The 21,521-nt window shown below is 42.8% G+C and overlaps 1 protein-coding gene across 1 annotated transcript; it reads right to left on the bottom strand.

Moving 5' to 3' along the window:
* Nucleotides 1-13,139: 13,139 nt before the first annotated feature.
* On the bottom strand, nt 13,140-20,672 carry PCK1 (phosphoenolpyruvate carboxykinase 1). The gene is made up of 10 exons (XM_044297572.1): nt 20,137-20,672; nt 19,204-19,452; nt 18,813-18,994; nt 18,525-18,728; nt 17,975-18,162; nt 16,468-16,630; nt 14,685-14,909; nt 14,373-14,504; nt 14,169-14,264; nt 13,140-14,060 (listed from the first exon to the last, which is right to left on the bottom strand). The coding sequence occupies exons 2-10, from the start codon at nt 19,425-19,427 to the stop codon at nt 13,606-13,608; spliced, it is 1,869 nt and encodes a 622-aa protein (XP_044153507.1). The 5' UTR covers nt 19,428-19,452; nt 20,137-20,672; the 3' UTR covers nt 13,140-13,605.
* Nucleotides 20,673-21,521: the final 849 nt, after the last annotated feature.

Raw genomic sequence — 21,521 nt, 5'->3', positions numbered from 1 at the left:
ATTCGGGAACGCGCGACAATGTGTGAACGCCAGTCTCTGTATGCGCGATTGTAAACGCCCGTACAATCGCGCATACAGAGCGCTCGTTTCAGAACGCTCAGGTCTGAACCCAGCGTAAGCGGATGCGGACCCAGGTACATCTCCTGGCAATCTTAGGGAGTTGAGTCAAAATGTTATCTTATAGTATTTTATAATATTGATATTGGATAACTCGGGGTTCAACACAGGAAATCAGAACCTTTCATTTAACGCCACAATTCTGGGGTACTGCACATTCTGACGTGGGGTCTATGTAAAGGTTGATCTGTTATCATCTATTACATGTTAAGCAATGCAGATAAGAGCAGGAAACGTGAGATAAGCAGGGTTGTTATGTGCAGGACCTTAGTGATCTCTTTCTATATCATGAGAAAGTTACTTCACTCAAACCTGATATGCATCAGTCACCTTATACCCAATGCCCAGCAAGCTTTCATCAGCCTTTTCAGGTGCATGGACCATAAAGTGCAAATAAATAGGCGGTTATTGTGCCGCTCTATGGTGGCACATTGTACTTTATATGTTAATATTTACTGCCCCTGTTGCAGCATGAACTCAATATATTCCTTATTATTTGGAGTTTGGTCAACACGTTTCACGCAAATCCGCCAGAGACCAGTTTGAAAAAAAAAATGTTTTGTTCTTTTCTCTGAACTAGACCTTTGAACAAGTTTTACAGTGACAAGGCCCTTTTATTTAACTCCTTCAGCACTAAAACTAGGCAGCAGTGTATTGTATGTATTAGAACAGGGGTTACTCACTTCCATGCCGAAATCTCTGATGCAGTGCAGGACACAGGCTTAGTGCCTGTGGCCTATCAGAGTGAATGGTGGAGCCATAGTGGAGGATGGGAGTGGTAGTGGCTCTAGCTGCAATAATTATTCACAGTGGGAATCCCCATACTGATGCTCCCTATGGCCAGGGCAGTGATAGGAGAGCACATCCTTTCTTCTCTTGGGGCACACCCTAATGCTGGGGCTCTTGGCTGATGGTAGTTGGAGTACCCTTTCTGTTATGAGCGTTGTAAAAGTGCAAGGCAGGAGGTGTAGGTTCTGTGGCCGGCAAATGGTGCTGGAGTCCGTAACCAGGCTGATTGTAGAAAATAAACCAGTCGCTCTTTACTAAAGTGCAGAATGGGAGTTGTAGTATAACTGTCACGGCCATGGCTATGACCGTGACTCTTCAACTGCATGCGATTGTCAGCGGTTTGGTTTTGTTGTCAATCACAGGCGAGGGCAGTGGTATTTGCCTCACCTGTGGTTGCCGCTGACAACGCTATGTATGTGGCAGCTTTCCTGCTGTGCATGCGGTTGCACCTAGCAACCTCTATGTTAGGTGTGTGTGTATTGTGTTCACTGTGTTGTTTGTCTGTGTGCACTCTGTGTAGTGTGTTGGGTGCACTGACACTTTTCCTGCACTGTGGTTGCCCGTGGCAACGTTTGGTTGTCTGTACATGTGGTGACAGTGTCCCGGCCTCTGGGCTATCTCCCAGGACACGGTTGCCACCCATGTCGTTGCCAGCGGCAACAACCACAGTGTGTTGGTACTGTTGGACACTTTTCCTAGTTTAAGTGGTGTTTCCCTTCTCTGGTGCTGGAAGGGTTAACTCCCTTCCCAGTGTATGTGTGTGTGTGAGGCACTGGGTGTGTCTGACCCTTGGGTGTGGCCTCTTAGGCCTATAAAGCCTTTCACGTTACCATGGCTCAGTAGGTTGCTTCAGTCATGCTTTGCTGTAGCAGCCTCCTGTGATTTCCTCCTTCTTGTAAGGGCCACCCTTCCGGTCATAGGTTTAAGTTTGTGTGATGTTCAGTTTATGTTTTCCTTTACTATTCTGTGCAGCTATGGATCTGGGTTCCTGTGTGTGGATGTGTGTGTGCTGAGTTATATTTGTATTGTTTGTGGGCTCCAGCTTGCCTGCACACAGACCCAGTCAGCAAGGCTGTGGCAGGTGGCTGGAACTAGTGCAGCACCTGCCATATCCATAGGCCTGTTGATGTTCCCTTCTTCATGCTGCTTGGCTAGTGAGACTCCTGCTCCTCCGTGTCTAGGAGGAGTGGGTTGTCTTACTCTGTTCTCTAGTTCAGGGCTGACTTGAGGGCTTGTAGGGACTATAAGGTTCCAGCGTATGAGCCCTCCTACCATCAAGGTCGGCTCATACTGACAGGAGACAGGGTCAGCGTTAGGGACGCAATAGGAGGTGACCTGCTCCCTAATTCTGTGGTCCTGGCCAAGTAGCGACAAGACATCCACCATCATCGCATGGCTGAGGATTTCCCCCATCCTTAGCCGTGACAATAACGATCTCAAGACACGGTTTCAAGGCAAGTCACAGTGCAGTCTCTTCCCAATAGCTTTATATAGACAAATGGCAACAATGATGATAGTAGTAGTAGTACCTGAGCTCCTTCAAAACACTTTGTAACCTTTCCAAGATGATCACAGACATGCACATCTCTTTAAAAATGTGGTAGGCGTCCAAGACTACACACCATCCACACATATAGCAAGAAAATGTGGCAGGCACTAGAGCAGGCATGCTCAACTTGCGGCCCTCCAGCTGTTGCAAAACTACAACTCCCAGCATGCCTGAACAGCCTACAGCTATCAGCCTACAGCAGGGCATTGTGGGAGTTGTAGTTTTACAACAGCTGGAGGGTCGCAGGTTGAGCATGCCTGCACTAGAGGGTATGAACCATCCACATGCAAAAAGTCTTCCAATCAGTTCTGCAATTCCTGGACTAGGGATGCAGATCATCAAATGGTCGGCCAAACCAATAAGTAAGTGTGAAAGGTGCCATTAACTGCCAATCCTTTCACAAGCAGAAAAGTCTTTATTGGCCATAAACAGTGAACACCTTGCAAGTATGGAAGTGCAATGGACAGGACCGTGGTACGGTTAGGCGGACGCCAAAATTATGCAGTGGGTCCGGATATGGGTATAGAAGTCTATTGTTTTTGTTTGTGACGCCAATTGCAGCGTGCGCAGGGTAGAGTCTCAGGGTCCTTTAAGGTGTTGCAACTCACGTACCAGGTTAGGAATGCCAGAGTGGGGTAATGTCTCTGTGTGATAGTGGCAATAGTGTCAACGGTGTCTCCTACCTGGGAACGGCTGGACTCCTGGATCCTGGCTCACTTGCAATAAATGAGTGTGTTGCTAGTAGGAGTAATTGAGGAACTTGGTAGTAATGAATGAGATCCAGACTTGGAATATAATTCAAACTGGTCTTTACTGGAGGCAGCATTAATCCACACGAGATACAGCAATAGTCTTGGGTCCCAGCAGGTATTGGCAATGTATGTCAGGGATCAATATCTCTTCTGCTTCTGTCATGTGCCTGGAGCTCTCTTGCAGGACTAGTCGTCTGCTTATGGCTCTGTAATATGTGTCAGGAATCTGTCTCTTCTGCTCTGTCTATCTTCTGCTGTGTATGGGACTGACTAGCTGAGGCGGAATTTGGCTTCTCCTGGTCTCTGGATGGTACTCACAGTTAGCTCACAGGGAATGGTTCTTCCTGGAGTTCTGGAGGTGGCTGCTTGCTTTTCAACCAACTGAGGCTGAAGGCTCAGACTGAGGATGAAGATCTTTGGTCTCAGCCGAGACACGATCCTGGGTTGGGATCCCTAGAACTGGGAGCTCCTACCAGCACAGCCTTCCCCTAGCCGGGGTGGCTGGCACACTAACTGTAACTTCCTTCCCTCCCCATGAGGCAGGACATGGGCGAGCCCACTCTGCTCAAAGAGGGGGGAGCTAAACTGGAATAAACTATTCCAATCTAGATATGCTAAACTGAACTAAGGCCTTGCTAAACATTGCTGCCACCTGCTGGTGTACATGGAAATTACAGCAAATACATGTAAACAGGCTTAGAATATGCACATTTGTGAGGAATATTACATAAAATCACATTAGATGACAAGGCACATGTTACCAACAAATAGTAGCAGGGGAAAAAGAGTTAAGTAACATAACTCTGGGATGTTACAGAAGGCCTTGTGATACTAGACATTCTATGAATGTCTTCTCCAGCTTTCCCCTCAGGGATTGTTCTCTCAAATTAGAATTTGTTCTGAATGGCAGGTAGAGCTAAACTGAAGTGACTGTGGCATTCCCGACTAGAAAGCTCATCCCTCAGAGGGGAAAGCTAATTCCCTCTGAAGGTGAGAACATGATTAACTTAACAGTGCCACCTACAGGCAGCTTTTGGGAGTACATATAAAGCATAATACAAAGCAAGAACACATTAAATAACATCAAATCAAGAACTATTTGTAAGTACCCTGTTCTGGGGTAGTGCACAGGGATACATCGTTCCTGTGCCCCTCTGCAGAATTCAACTGTATTGCTGCTTGAGGTTGGTGATACAGTTGAATGTCAGGAGGCCCTCCTGCATGCTTCCTCAACCTGCAGCGAGTACCACATGGGGTAGGCGTACCACAGGTTCAGAATCACTGTATTAGAGGATCTACATATTTCAGGACTTAATATGAAGTTGCAAGGATATAGCAGTGGCAGATATTTTATGTGGCTGTTGTCTGTGTTTGTGTAGATGCCTGGATGGATTATAAGATACCTGTTGTTTCAAATAGTTAAAGGAGTTCTCTGGGAATAAGTCAAAATGGCCGCAACCTATCCTAGAATGTGAGCAAGACTGGTTGCCTCCACTTACACAACTGCCTAGGGGGTGAGGGGGCAGGCCCTCACTAAACACTACGCTCTGGCACCTGCATATACTACACATTGGTGTGTGTTCCTGTCAGGCTGCTCAGCCATGATGGCATATCATATTCAGGATCATGATTACCATCTGTTGTAGAGCATTGTAGTGACGCCCCATCCCCTCATTCCCAGAGAACCTCTTTAAAAGGGAAGCTACTGGGAGAAGAGAGTCACAATGAAGAAGACCTAGCTGAGGTCAGCTACTTGGGTCCAAATAAGTCCCTATAATATCAGAATCAGGGTGACATTTTTGAATTTTTAAGGACATTCTTCCTAAATCTATACATCTAAATTAATTTCAGAGCTTCGGTTCCACATTACCTGTTACGTAATCTTTTTTGACTATACCTGTAATAAGTGCAGTACCCCAGAACTGGTTCACTGTAAATGGCTGAATGATGAAATGTTAAAGGGGTTGTCCAGGTTCAGAGCTGAACCTGGACATCCCTCCATTTTCACCCCGGCAGTCCCCCTGACATGAGCATCGGAGCAGTTCATGCTCCGATGCTCTCCTTTGCCCTGCGCTAAATCGCGCAGGGCAAAGGCATTTTTCTGAGTTCCGGTGACATACTGGGCTCTCCATGGGGCTGACAGGAACCCCGGTGACGTCATCGGCACTGATTGGCGGGATTTGGCTCTGCCCTAGCCAGTAAAACGGCTAGGGCAGAGCTAAAGCCCGCCCCTCAGAGCCGGTGACGTCACCGAACACACTGCCGGGCGGAAGTTACCGCCCGGCAGTGTGTTATTAAAAACAAAAGAGCCTGTGCCTGCGCGATCTAGCGCAGGGCACGGGAGCGCATCGGAGCATGAGATGCTCCGATGCTAGGCTCAGGGGGGCTGCCGGGGTGAAAATAAGGGTATGTCCGGGTTCAGCTCTGAACCCGGACAACCCCTTTAAGTTTCTAAGTTCAGTGTTATGATTTGCTATACGGTATTTGTGTACCAAATAGCATTGTATGGACAACTAAGGGTTAACACCTTGGCTCCTCCTGTTCGCTTGCCAAGAGATGGACCTGGGTCTGCGCCCTGGTTAGCTTAGTCAGAGCAAAGTCTAGTTGTGCTACAGTGAGGACCTGAATGTGCAAGCTCCTCAGACCTAGGCCTCAGCTCAGAGAACCTTCATCTTTGAGACTTCTACAGTCAGGGAAGCTACATTGTCATCAAAAGGAAATCAGGAGGTCGAGAATCTAAGTGGCTGTTTATTGGAGTCAGGCAGCAAGGTATTGTGCATGCTTATGGCAGAAAGACCTCACTGCTTTGAGTAGGAACATTGCTAGCACACCCTTCCACAGTTGGAGACAGTTTGACCAGTCGTGTCATCCCTCAGCCTGGTAACTGTAGAAACAGTTAACAAGTACCTTATTGCATGTCTAAGGTTCTGCAGAGAGACTTTAGAGAGACAGGGAGAAGTAGTACTACAACCTTTATCATTGCGGATGTCCATACACTGCTATTGGGGACAGATTGCACTGTGTTATTTGCCTTGGAACTGTGCCTTGCTATTGCCGGATATACTACCACTCCTATTCTGCACTTTAGTAAAGACAGACTGGCTTGGTTACTGACTCCACCATTCCTCAGCCCCTGTAACATCCCTCCTGCCTTGCACCCAAACCAACACCCAACATCAAAGGTATCCCAACTACCACCAGGCAAGATCCCCAACACCAGGGTGTGCCCTGAAGGAAGAAAGGATGCACCCTCCAGTCACTGCACGGCCCCAGGAAGTGCCAGAGGGAAACACTGCCACTGTGAACACCTCCTCCCCTGCCCATGACTTTCAGACTGTAGGTTATGTGACCTATATGCCTTGTTATAAAAGTAATACATCTTTTTAAAGTTTCATTCAGATGTTTTTTGGTCTGTGACCCTTGGCCCAGTCCTAATGATATTCAGTTTGATTTATCTCAATGCCAGTGCCCCATAGTAATGTAGGTATTTTCAGACTTTACCTACAGGCAAACCATTTGCACAATTGCCACTAAATTAGGGTTGATAAGGGACAAGGAGTCTTAACACTGATGTGTGAAAGGGAATCTGTCACCAGGAAATTCACAGTTAAACCAGGCACAGATACCTCATCTAAATGTAATGATACCTTTTCCTTAGCAATCCTTTGCTTCATTCTGGAGAAAAAAAAACCTTTAAAGGGAATCTGTCACTAGCAATTTACCAATTTTTTTTTTTCATGAATCCATGTTTAACAGAGTACCTTTTTTCCACCGGTCTTGTTCTTTTGATTGTGAGTCTTGTAGTTTCTTCAAAAAATCGATTCTTATGATATGTAAATGAAGCTGTAAGGAGCCCAGAGGGGCGTTATTCTTATTCCACGGTGCCCAGGAACGCCCCTCTGAAGTGCCGTGACCAGCTAAATTTGAAAAGTAATAACGCCTCCAAGCAATCTAAGTCGCCTCCCAGAGGCGCGGCTAAGTGCTCAACACATCCCCCGCCCCCCCCCCCACCAGCGCCGCGCTCTGCGGCAAAGACCCGGATCCTCCTCTTGCCGGCATCCCAAATCCCGCGCATGCGCAGTGCCGTCAGTCATCTTATCATAGCGCAGGCAATCGCCGGCACTGCGCATGCGCGGGATTTGGGATGCCGGCGAGAGGAGGATCCGGGTCTTTGCCGCAGAGCGCGGCGCTGGTGGGGGGGGGGGGGGGGCGGGGGATGTGTTGAGCACTTAGCCGCGCCTCTGGGAGGTGACTTAGATTGCTTGGAGGCGTTATTACTTTTCAAATTTAGCTGGTCACGGCACTTCAGAGGGGCGTTCCTGGGCACCGTGGAATAAGAATAACGCCCCTCTGGGCTCCTTACAGCTTCATTTACATATCATAAGAATCGATTTTTTGAAGAAACTACAAGACTCACAATCAAAATAACAAGACCGGTGGAAAAAAGGTACTCTGTTAAACATGGATTCATGAAAAAAAAAAATTGGTAAATTGCTAGTGACAGATTCCCTTTAAATCCTTATGTAAATGAGCAGCTAAGTGCACTGAGGGAGCGCCCAAGTCGCTCAGTGCACCCTTTCTCCTCTTGCTTCCTCTGCCAGCCCCAACCTTTTTTTCTTGGTTGACATGACCAGGTTCCTGTCTAATCACTTGACCCATCTCTCTAGTCAAGAAGGAGAGGGAGGGGCGCACAGAGGTACCTGGATGAGCAAGGGTGCACAAAGTGGCTTCGGACCACCTTTAGTGCACTTAACTGCTCATTTGCATATGGATTAAATGCACTTTTTCTATAGAAAGAAGCATAGGATTGTGTGAAGCAAGGTATTTAGTGGTTCTTTCCCCTTTAATTCCTTTTAATGTAGTTGGTTAGTGGTACCTGGTACCTGGCCACATTCCTGAAGTCTGAAATAACTGTACATGCATTCTGAAGACATTTATGAGGGTCTACAAGCTTAAAAACATGATTAAAGGTATAAATTACATTTAACTGAGCTAGCCCTACAAGGAATTATGCATTTTTGGGAAACAGATTCCTTTTAACTAGGTTTTAGTAAAAAAATAATAATAATATCTATGTGGACAGACTGTGTAGTATTCTTGGGTGCTCATGCCATATCCAAGAATGTTGTCCCATTCTCAGTCCTTAAGACGGCCATACACATTCAATAGCTGTGGGCTGAATGAGCTTGGCTAAAGGCTGGCATAGCACATGGGTACCATGCAACAATGTGCTATAACAGGATTAGCTGAGCGGAAGTTGCAGGGCCTGGCAGTGGAAGCACTGGGAAAGGGGAAATTTACACCAACCCCTTTAAGCCCCTCACTGTCCTAGACCCACAGGGATTCTGACATTTAACCTTTCATTGACCTAGGATACCACGGTCCTGACATTAACTCTTTCACTGGCACAGAACAGAAAATATTAGAGCCATGTGCAGTAATATTTATTTGATGCAGTTGTGCATCGCTGGCATATGTACAGGTGAAACTCGAAAAAATTAGAATATCGGCCAAAGTTCATTTATTTCAGTAATGCAACTTAAAAGGTGAAACTAACATATGAGACAGACTCATTACATGCAAAGCGAGATATTTCAAGGCTTTATTTGTTATAATTTGGATGATTATGGTTTACAGCTTATGGAACCCCAAAGTCACAATCTCAGGTCCCCTTTGCTCAGGGGATATGGAGTAATAAGCTGACTAGAGTGCGACACTTTGAGCCTAGAATATTGAACCTTTTCACAAAATTCTAGTTTTATGAGTTTCACCTGTACATCAAATCAGAGCCTTCCATCAGAGGTCTATGTTGGATCTGGTATATACTGCCGCCAAAAGGACAATTTTGGTATAGGTTAGGTCAATAAAGCTCTATGGATATGCAATATATGTTGTTGGAGGTTTCTCCAGTGAACACAAACTTAGAGGAAAAAGGTGCCCATGTCCGTACCTATATAACTCAGTGGCTACAAAGGGAACATTGCCCATGGACAGATATGTCTACTTTTACACTCGCGTTTAAGTTTTCCGTTTGTGAGATCCGTTCAGGCCTCTCGCAAGCGGTCCAAAACGGATCAGTTTGCATTCTAATGCATTCTGAATGGAAAAGGATCCGCTCAGAATGCATCAGTTTGCCTCCGTTCAGTCACCATTCTGCTTTGGAGACGGACACCAAAATGCTGCCTGCAGTATTTTGGTGTCCGTCTGATGAAACTGATCCGTCCTGACACAATGTAAGTCAATGGGGATGGATCCATTTTCACTGACACAATCTGACACAATAGAAAACGGATCCGTCCCGCCATTGACTTTCAATAGAGTTTATGACGGATCCGTCTTGGCTACGTTAAAGATAATACAAACGGGATCTGTTCTGAACGGATCCAGACGTTTGTATTATCTGAACGGACCCATCCATGACGGATCCGAAACAAAACGCGAGTGTGAAAGTAGCCTAAGATGTTTAAATACTTGAGATGTTTCATCCATGGTCATGATTTTATGGTTAATTTGCTCTTTGTTCGGTGATTTCTTTACTTGCTGCTATTGTGTGACATCACAGTTGGCCTCCCAACCTAATGAGTTATATCAGTGCAGTTAATCAGGTTAACACTTCACAAATCCTTTCAAAACACAGCATTTCTCATGAACGTCAATGGCAGGAGTGCCAAGATTCATTAATCCCTAGCACAGTCGTAATAAAATGTATTAAAAGAAAATTGTGTTTGGTACATTGAATGGACATATCAGTGCTACAGGGATGGGACACTGAATGCAAATTTAGAGGACCACTAACCTTAAAGGGGTTGTCCAAGTTATATTTATTGATGACCTATCCTCAGGATAGGTCATCAATATCAGATCGGTGGGGGTCCAGCACCCCCGCCGATCAGCTGTTTGAAGAGAAGGCGCACGCCGTGCCAACCATGCTTTCTCTTCATTGTTTACCTTCTAGCCGTTGCATGGACGGGGCCATTTTATTTCTCATTATGATTGCTCCCTAGACAAAACGAACCAATATAGCTAATGAAAGGTATTTGGGAATATATTTATAATAACGTAATATTTAGGTATTTTCCTTTTCTTAATTCCTGGAGAACCCCTTTAAGGTCTTCAGCCTAAATTAGTACAGCATCTGATATGTCACACCACAAGCCTCCAAGTGACAGCAGAACATTCCTTGTCAGTTGTGGTCAGGAGGAAGTAAAGATAGAGATTTGACTGTTTTCTCTAATCTGTAGAGGCTGCTTCTGTACATAACCAATATAGACTCATCTTAGCTGGTACCTAAATGGATTGTGCAGTGTCAGGACATTGAGGACCTATCCTCGGGGCTCTTGCGCTGCGAAACACCTCTCAATTGGTGTAACTGTCACAAAAAAAAATAATAACTTTTGAAAAACAAAGTGAAATCTTTTAGGTAGAGGGAAAAAAACTAAAATAATGTGGTTGCATAAGTGTGCATACCCTCTTATAACTGGGGATGTAGCTGTGTTCAGAATTAAGCAATCACATTCAAACTCATGTTAAATAAGAGTCAGCATACACCTGCCATCATTTAAAGTGCCTCTGATTAACCCCAAATAAAGTTGCTGCTCTGGTTGGTCTTTCCTGAAATTTTCTAAGTCGCATCCCACAGCAAAAGCCATGGTCCACAGAGAGCTTCCAAAGCATTAGAAGGATCTCATTGTTAAAAGGTATCAGTCATCAGTCAGGAGAAGGGTACAAAAGAATTTCCAAGGCATTAGATATACAATGGAACACAGTGAAGACAGTCATCATCAAGTGGAGAAAATATTGCACAACAGTGACATTACCAAGAACTGGACGCCTCTCCAAAATTTATGAAAAGACGAGAAGAAAACTGGTCTGGGAGGCTGCCAAGAGGCCTACAGCAACATTAAAGGAGCTGCAGGAATATCTGGCAAGTACTGGCCGTGTGGTACATGTGACTACAATCTCCCGTATTCTTCATATGTCTGGGCTATGGAGTAGAGTGGCAAGATGAAAGCCTTTTCTTACGAAGAAAAACATCCAAGCCAGGCTACATTTTGCAAAAACACATCTGAAGTCTCCCAAAAGCATGTGGGAAAAGGTGTTATGGTCTGATGAAACCAAGGTTGAACTTTTTGGCCATAATTCCAAAAGATATGTTTGCCACAAAAACAACACTGCACATCACCAAAAGAACACCATGCCCACAGTGAAGCATGGTGGTGGCAGCATCATGCTCTGGGGCTGTTTTTCTTCAGCTGGAACTGGGGCCTTAGATAAGCTAATGGGAATTATGAACAGTTTCAAATACCAGTCAATATTGGCACAAAACCTTCAGGCTTCTGCTAGAAAGCTGAACATAAAGAGGAACTTCATCTTTCAGCATGCCAACGACCCAAAGCATACATCCAAATCGACAAAAGAATTGGCTTCACCAGAAGATTAAAGTTTTGAAATGGCCCAGCCAGAGCCCAGACCTGAATCCGATTGAAAATCTGTGGGGTGATCTGAAGAGGGCTGTGCACAGGAGACGCCCTCACAATCTGACAGATTTGGAGTGTTTTTGCAAAGAAGAGTGGGCAAATCTTGTCAAGTCAAAATGTTGACCTATCATGCTGATAGACATATTATTTTATTTTTATATTTTTTTCTTCCCTCTACCTAAAAGATTTCAGTTTGTTTTTCAATTGAGTTGTACAGTTCATAGGTCATATTAAAGGTGAAAAAAGTTCTGAAATTATTTATCTTTGTCTCACTTTTTTACATCACAGAAACATGAAATTTTAACAGGGGTGTGTAGACTTTTTATATCCACTGTATCAGCCTCCAGCCTCAGCTCAGTCCCCATGCCATATATCAGCCCCCAGCCTCAGAGCAGTCTCCATGCCATATATCAGCCCTCAGCCTCAAACCAGCCCCCATGCCATGTATCAGCCCCCCAGCCTCAGATCAGACCCCATGCCATATATCAGCCCCCAGCCTCAGATCTGCCCCATGCCATATATCAGCCCCCAGTTTTAAAGCAGACCCCATGCCATATATCAGCCCCCAGCCTCAGATTAGACCCCATGCCATATATCAGTCCCAGTCTCAGAGCAGCCCCTAGCCTCAGAGCAAATAAAATAAAACAATCCACTTACCTCTCCTGCTCCGGATGCCGCCGCTCACCTCCAACGCTCTTCTTCTTCCTGCCATCCTCACACTGTGTGCAGCCACAGCACAGCCAATGGCCGAGGACCAGGAAGCGGTGAGTACAGAGCCCGGGGAGCACTGCATTAACTGCTTCCCGATCCTCCAGTACTAATGAGTGCTTCCATAATGGGTGGGAAGAATACGGTAGGTAGGAGCTGTGGAAACCAGTACAAACATACCTTTGGGGGGCATTTGTCATCGGGAGTGGAGTGAATATGTAGTTTTATTCTGACAGGTACTGCCCTTGCAAGTGCACAGAAGTTCAATTTGAAGTTCTGTCTGCATTGCTTTATTGCCCATCTCCTCTGCTCTGAGTGACACCTGTAGCATTCAACCAGGAAACCACTACAGCTGTCACTCACAGCACAGATGAGGGGTCGTAAAGCAGATCAATACAGAAAGTTCTTCACAGTGATGCTCTGCCTTCTGGGCACTTGAGAGAGCAGGGTCTAGCAGAATAAAACTTCATATTCTCACTACTACCGAAGAGAAAAGACCCACAAATGGTATGTTTGGACTGCTGTGTCCACCCCCTACTTAGTGCTGTCAGTAGTCCCTTTAAAGTCCCTTCACAAAAATGAAATTTGTAATTAGCTCATCACCCCCACAACCTTACAAAAATATGTATTAAATTTTTGTGGGTTATTTTGTCCCTTTTTGTTGCCAACATAGAAATTGATTGGCAAGCTGCCATTCCCAGAAGTTATTATATATTTTTTTTATTTAAGACACAAAAAACACGAGACTTGTTTTGTTTTGTTATAAAAATCTTATTATTTCTCATGAAACCAAAGTAAGAAAATAAAGACATAAAATATTCAGAATATAAATCAATATAAAACATAAAGTATTATATAAAAACTTTTCCGACTCTTCTTTCCTTTCTCCCTTAATAGTTAAACTCACATAATACACATTTCTCGCTCCATACCCACGTTACAGTCTATCAAGAAACACAGTCGTCCTACTTTTCATCTTCCCCTCTATTGTTTACTATATATAAGCTAGAGAAGATATATAGAAAGAATGGAAGACAGTATACAGTACGTCCTACTAGGTAGGTTACCCCATTACATCTAAAAGCCCAGGAGGCAGTGATACTACCTGTAGACCACATATTAATAGATTCAGCTGATGGGGACCCAGATTCAAGGGTCAGAGAATTTTGCCTCTCTAAATCTTAAGTGCGCTATCATTGACTCCCTAAATATCTCACAGCTGCTTCAACCTCTCATTTAAAGAGTTCAGTTCCCAGTCTATCTCATATGGTAAATCAGCATTGACTTGGTCATCAAAGTATTTCCTAATGTCCTTCACTTCTTCTTCCCAGAACTCCTTGGATATTTCAAAAAGCTGTTCTATGTTAACATCCCCTAGACCTTTTAGGTTTAAAGACCCCTCTGCTGGAACATAGCCAATGGCGGTCTCAGTGGCACAGTCTTCACCATCAATCCGGTTGAACATCCATTCAAGGACACGGATGTTTTCCCCATAGCCTGGCCACAGGAATTTGCCTTGCTTGTCTTTACGGAACCAGTTGACATGGAAGATCTTGGGCAGCTTGGCAGATGGGAGGTGTTCCATGCTAAGCCAGTGGGTGAGATATCGACCAAAATTATAGCCAAAGAAGGGTCTCATAGCAAAGGGGTCATGCATTATGACCTTGCCTGTAAAGAAGCAAAGTAGGTAATGAACCATTTATATAGTATGTGATGAAGGCTTGAAGATAGAAATTTACAAAGATAATTGAGGTCCTGTGTTTTATAATGGCTTACCTTTATGCTCAGCAGCAGCTGTTGCTTCAGATCGCATTGCTGACCCAATAAAGATGCCATGTTGCCAACTCAGTGCTTCATAAACCAGTGGCACACCTTCAAATAGAAACCATTGATTGTTTATGTTAGGCAATAAACGGTTACCCATAAAATCTTCATAAGTATGTTATCAAGAAGAAACATAAAAACAATATGGATACTTACCAGCAGGTCTACGCCCACCAAAAATGATTCCTTCAATGGGTACACCTTCAGAAGACTCCCACTCAGGATCAATGATAGGACATTGGCTGGCTGGAGTGCAGAACCGGGAGTTGGGATGGGCTGTAGGCTCACCTGGGAAAATGAAAAGAACTATTGGGTGGGCTGTTCTGGCATAAACGTTTAATAGTATATGGTTCTAGGTTTCTAAAGGAAGTTTCTTAATGATATGATTTACTGTTGTCTGCTATGTTTAGAAGTTATAAAATGGTTTGGCATATATTGTTTATTTCATTCATTTTTATCATTGCTTACCATCCTCTGGGGTCCATTCCTTGTTCTTCCATGAGGTAAGTGTAATTTCTGGTGCCAGACATTCATCCATGCCCTCCCAGTAGACACCACCATCGCTTGTCTCAGCTACATTTGTGAATATTGTGTTTTTCGAAATAGTTTCCATGGCATTAGGATTGGTCTTCACAGATGTTCCAGGGGCCACACCAAAAAATCCATTTTCAGGGTTGATTGCCCTGAGATTGCCTGGAAAATGAGAAGATATTTCTTAAAATTATATATTAACCCCACCCGGGATTTTGGCATTACTAACCAAGCATTTTTCTTCCTTTTTTCCTCGTCGCGTTCCAAGAGGTATAACTTTTTTATTTTTCCATCCATTTAGCTGTATGAGGGCTTATTTTTTGGGGAAAAGTTGTAGTTTTTGATGGCGCCATTTTGGGGTACATATAACTTTATGATTAACTTTTATTAACTCTTTCTGGAAGGGAGATGGGAAAAAGAGCAATTCTGCCACTACATCTTTACGTTATAAATTTTACGGCGTTCATTTTTGGTATAAATAACATAATATCTTTATTCTCTGGGTCAGTAGGATTACAGTAATACCAAATAAATATAGTTTTATTTTACATTTTACTACTTTTGTGCAATAAAACCCCCTTTTTTAAAAGGAAAAAAACTTTTTGCGTTGCCGCATCCCAAGACCCATAACTTTTTTATTTTTGTTTCTATGGAGTTGTGTGAGGGATTTATTTTTGCGGGATGACTTGTATTTTTCATTGGTATCACTTTGGAGTAAATGACACTTTTTGATAACTTGTTATTAAGTTTTTTTGTGGCAACTAAGAATAAAGTAGCAATTCTGTCATTTTTTTTTCTTTTTTACAGCATTCACCGTAGGGGATCATTTACATGATATTTATGAAGTCCGGGTTGTTACGGACGCAACAATACCAAACATATGGGGGAGATATTATTTTTTTGCTATTTTTTTCATTGAAATGAGTATTTTCAATGGAAAAAGTGTATTTTTTAATATAATTTTTTTAAATTAATAAATGTTTTTTTTTCTTTTTTTTTACCACTTAGTAGTCCCACAAGGGGACTATAACAGACAGTATTTTGATTGCTATTAAATTACTCAAGGCTGATCTGGGGCCTACATGAGACCCCAGCCAGCCTTCACACACATCAGCACCCCGCGATCGCATTTGCGGCGTGCTGATGGAAGACAGAGGGAGTCTGCTCCCTCTATCGGCAATTTACATGCGGCAAGCACCATGTAAAGTGTTAAACAGCCCGGATCAGCACTCCTGCCGTTAGAGCAGGGCCGCAGCTCTCATGTGAAAGTAGCGTCCCTGTGCAGCTCTTAGACTGGGCCGCTGCAAAAAAGCGGTGGCCCAGCCTAAGGCCCCTTAGTGACCACCGTAAAAACACCTATGGGTGGTCACTAAGGGGTTAATAAAATCAACAAACCTACATGAGCCAAGATATTAAATGAGTATTCTCTTAATAGACATTTATGGTATATCCACAGGATATGCCATAAATGCCTAATAGTGGCAGGTACCTCTCCTGGGATCTACACCCATCTCCTGAATAGTGGTCCCTGTCCTGCCTCTACTGCAGCTTGCGAATGGAGAGACAGCCACGCATGCATTGCTCTTTCCATTCTTTTCTAAGGGAGTTCAGAATAAGGGCGCGCAAAAGTGCTTGATTAGGACCTTTGTTCAGTTGATAAGTGCAGGGCCCAGGTATTTCATGATACAAAGGTCCTAACCTCTCCTTAATTTATAATTACCTTGCCCATCAAACTTCATCCAAGCAATATCATCGCCTACGCACTCAATCTTCCAGCCTGGGACAGATGGTCTCATCATTGCCAGGTTGGTTTTCCCGCAAGCGCTTGGAAATGCTGCAGCAAAATATTTCTTCTTTCCTTCTGGATTGGTAATTCCCAAAATCTGAAAAAGGAAACATTGATTTCCATTAGCATGAAACTAGAATTTATATATGAAAAAATCTTTAGCATTATCATGTATTTCTTTTAGTTTTCCCCAGAAAACCGTTGCATATTCATTTATACTGTCATTAAAGGGGTTGTGCACCTTTAATGACAGGGGGGGGGGGAATCCCAGGTCTTGAGCTGACCTGCGAAAGGAAGCATACTTTCCTGCTTCCCGATTCTGTCTCCTTCTCTCCCCAGCCTTGGCTGCGCTGCTGCATCCCAGAATCCAAACTTCCTTTTTTGATGCTACTGCAGCCAATAGCTGGCTGCAGCGGTGACTTGCTCCCCTTGTGTCATTTCAATGAGTCACATAACACAAGAAGAACAGGGCGCCGCTGTTGTTATATCCTGGAAGCGCAGCTGAGCAGCCAGGCCAGAGAGAGACGGATTGATCTGCCTAGCGGGGGTTTTTCCAACCCCCCTTCCCTTTAAAGGTGCACAACTTCTTTTAATTCTGGTAAAATTGCAAGCTGTTAGGGGTGGGACCCTTGATTAAGTTCACCCTATGCATAACTTTCTGATGGAATCTCTCTTTGGTGCTCTTTAATTTGCATCACGTTCAGCATATAACTTGTCATACACATAATATTACTGTTAGCCCATTGCTTGTTTCTCCCAAACCCCAGATACACATGAATACTCAGCCAAGATGCAGGTGTCTTGAATAGGGAGAGGTGGTAAAACCGCTGCCAGACACCTTTGGTGGGCAGCTTATCTCCCTGATCCCTGAGAACAAAAGGATCAGGCATGTTGAAATCCAAGGGTCCATTATTGCCAAAATTGGTGGGTACAGCCAATAAACATCTACTACAGCCAGTGGCGTAGCTAGAAATGACTGGGCCCCAAAGCAAATTTTTGAATGGGGCCCCCTTCCCCCAGTAATTTTTTCACAACCCCTTCCTTTCATGCTGCCCCCATTCCTGTGGCTAGTAAAGATCGCTCTCTCAGACCAGGGCCGGCTGCTGTTCCGCTGTATATAATTTCCGCTGTATATAATTACATTGTAATACTGTTGAGGGGGCCCTGACAAAATCTTTTAGTCCTCCTCCTCCCCTTGGATGGGCCCCCTTTTGGTTCAGGGCCCCAAAGCAGCCGCTTCCACTATAGCTACGCCCCTGACTAGAACATAGATGTTAGTTTTGCCCAGAGTGCTCCTTTAATGTAATCAATGTACATCACTCTCCATATGCTATTATATATTTTGTTGCCCGTAAATCTATCGATAGTACTATGATATTAATAAAAAAAAACATTAATTACTAACTCTAATATAATCTAGTAAAGATTTTCTGCTTCTTACCAACATGTGCTCTGCCAGCCAGCCTTCTTCCTTGGCAATCCGGCTAGCAATCCTAAGAGCAAAGCATTTCTTGCCCAGGAGGGAGTTACCCCCATACCCACTTCCAAAGGAGATAATTTCTCTTCGGTCAGGAATATGCGCAATGAGGGTTAGCTCTGGGTTGCATGGCCAGTTATTCACAAGAGGTTCTAAAAGAAGAAATCTTATTTTAGAACAATGATTTGGTTTAGAAACTACTTTGGCCCCTTAATACACCTCTATTACAATTATTATTATTTTTATTATGAATTCAGTTAATTAACTCATTATTTATCACCAATTATTTTTTTACCTTCATTATTACCATTTATTATATAATGGAAGTGAATAAAAAAATAAATAAAAGCAATTTAAAAAGTTTATAACTATTACAAAAAGTCAATAAAAAATTGCAATTTACATTATTATTTATGAAAACAAATGTATGCTGAAATATAAATTAAATGATTACACTTGAAGTTGACATCAATAATATTTATTTATTTTTTATTTATTTATGTGTTTTACTTACTTTTTAGAGGTAATGGGCAGCCAACAGAGTGAAGGCATTTCACAAACTCTCCTTCCCCGAGAGCCTCTAAGACAGCAGTGCCCATACGGGTCATAATTCTCATGCTCGCTACCACATATGGAGAATCGGTTAGCTGGATGCCAATCTTGGCCAGGGATGAGCCTATAGGTCCCATGCTGAATGGAATGACATACATTGTGCGACCTGTAATTTAAGACACCACATTAGTAAAGCTAACATAGGCTGCAATTTATCTTCAATTAAACAAGGATTTTTCTCCCATTTTACCTTTCATACATCCAGGAAACCTGGATTTGAAGGACTTTTCAAAATCGTCCTCTGACATCCAGCGGCCGAGTTGACTGACACCACTTTTGGAAACTGGTACCGTGTCTCTTTGTTCCTGAGTGACAATTACAGTTTTGCTTTCAATTCTTGCTACATCACTGGGATCTGTACGAGCCAGCCAGCTGAAAAACAAATGAGAGAAAAACATCAGTATCCATAAAGGCACCCCGCCTTGGAAGGGTAGACATCCTTGCCATCCACTCGAAGAATTTCTGAAAACTTACACCACATAACTCTGCAGATTTTCCAGACTCTGCATTTATTTTTTTTGGAGGGGGGGGGGGGGGGATATTTTGTTTGCTTTAACTTTTGTATATTCCATTAAACTCACCAGTTCTCATATTTGTGGAGTCTTTTGATCATTCCAGTTTCTTCCATGTGATGGAGAAGCTTCTTGTTCTCCACCTCCGAGCCATCACATATATGGATATTCTCAGGCAGACAGATCTTTGCATAGGTTACTATAAAATCGACCACATCTGGACTTAAGCTGCTCAGATTTCCCTGAGTCACCATGTCAGATATCAGAAGCTCTGTTTTCTGCTGGGATGGCATGGTATATCTTGTTTTTCTGCTTGTTCTAGTATTAGAGAAAGCAAAGTAAGAAGTAAGAATGTATATCTTTATATTTATAGCTGTGTAACTAATCTATTGTTAGAATAGAGGTGGCATGTTTTGCCCATGACAGTCCCTAAAGCATCATCATGCCATTTCTGGGATGGCATGGTTGCCATTTATATTTTTTCTGGAACTCAGAATACTGTGGTATGATAGCATTATATAAATATAGATCTTATGCATATAGATCTGGAGCAAAGAAATAAAGGCACATCGATCGTGCCCATTGCCGTGCCTATTTTATTGTATTGTTAGCACAAGGTACATGAATATAATTCAATAACACTGGTGTATTCCAGGCACAGACCCGCAGATGGTACCAATAAACCATCATTTAGTAGGAAGGAAATATCTATTTGTAGTACAATCGACAACTGTAATAAATATAATAATAATATATAATAATAATAAATAAGTAGAAGTTATAAAGCCAAAATGTATATAAACTCAAACTGACTGATTCCACACACTACATTACAAGGGAGGTCTAATACGCATATTGGATAAATAAATGGAGGTTACTCTATCAATAATCCTCATAACATCTATTAATAATCAATAAGCATCAATAATGTTACCAATGCCATAACAGAATATGCAAGACAAAGCATTTGCATTTCTCAAGTTTTAGTTTTTCTATACTTACAATATAAGAATTTCCTTGAAGTAGAAGGTCTTAGTTCTTGGCTTTTTCTTAAGACAAATCTGACTTTCCTCTCAGTGTCGTCTGATGATTATAGGTTGGATGAAGTTTCCTTTAAATACTCTAAAGTGTCTTAGGCTCCACCCACAGCTCCCTCCCAATTCTGGAGGTTTGTCCCATCCTGGTATTGATCTCTTCTAACTCTCAGGCGACAAACAAGTTTTTGTCGTAATAGATTTTCTGAACAACAGAATTCCTTTAAGAGCTAATGATTGATCCGAGGACAGTGGCTACACGATACACAATGTACTTAGCTCTTATCACCTGCGGCACAGCAAGAGCTTCCTATCTGCAACCTCTGTGCAGACCAACAACAGCGTCATCTGCAAAGATTTCTAGGGATCTAATGAGCACGCTCTTCTACATCAAACACAGATGAATTATAACAGATACATGGTTTTCACTAGGAAACGGTCAAATGGTATTTATTACAGGTAGATTCAGGGAGATCTGACAGTGGATAGATAGATAGATAGATAGATAGATAGATAATAGATATGAGATGATAGACTGATAGATAGATAGATAATAGATATGATAGATAGATAGATAGATAGATAGATAGATAGATAATAGATATGAGATGATAGACAGATAGATAGATAGATCATGGGTAGATATTTATGGAATAGATAGAGATGAGATAGATGATAGATTTGCGATGAGCAGATGCATAATAGATATAAGATAAATATGCGATAGATAGATAGAACATAGATAGAAATATAGATACATACGATAGATAGATAATATATATGAGATGATAGAAAGATAGACATATAGATACATACGATAGATAGATATGAGATAATAGATAATATATATGAGGTGATAGATAGATAGAACATAGATGGACATATAGATAGATACGATAGATAGATAGATAGCTCATGGATAGATATTTATGGAATAGATAGAGATGAGATAGATGATAGATTTGCGATAAACAGATGCATAATAGATATGAGATAAATATGCAATAGATAGGTAGGAGATAGATAGATATTTTTTTCTATTTTATATAATTTGTATAACTTTTAAACACTTTAATATACACATTCTGATTTGAAGAAGACATCCTCCGTCATTTGCACAGTGCTGTCAACTTTCACCTAGTTAGGAAAGACCTGATGCAAGATATCTGGCTGTTACAGACACAGTACATGGAGGTGGCAGCGTTACACAAGGGCAGGTCCAGCATACAGGCTCGGCCACAGACAGACGCCTCATTGGCTGGGTTGGTGAAGGCTCGTACAAGGCGTGTGTCCTGAAGGGTTTCCTCATCCAGCCTCCTGTGCAATCACTGCTCTTACATTAAACTCCCGGAC

The sequence above is a fragment of the Bufo gargarizans genome, chromosome 6 (assembly GCF_014858855.1).
Source record: "Bufo gargarizans isolate SCDJY-AF-19 chromosome 6, ASM1485885v1, whole genome shotgun sequence".
In the NCBI taxonomy this organism is placed as follows: Eukaryota; Metazoa; Chordata; class Amphibia; order Anura; family Bufonidae; genus Bufo; species Bufo gargarizans.
The sequence above is the reverse complement of the archived record's forward strand: the minus strand, read 5'-3'. Positions and strand labels throughout refer to the sequence as shown.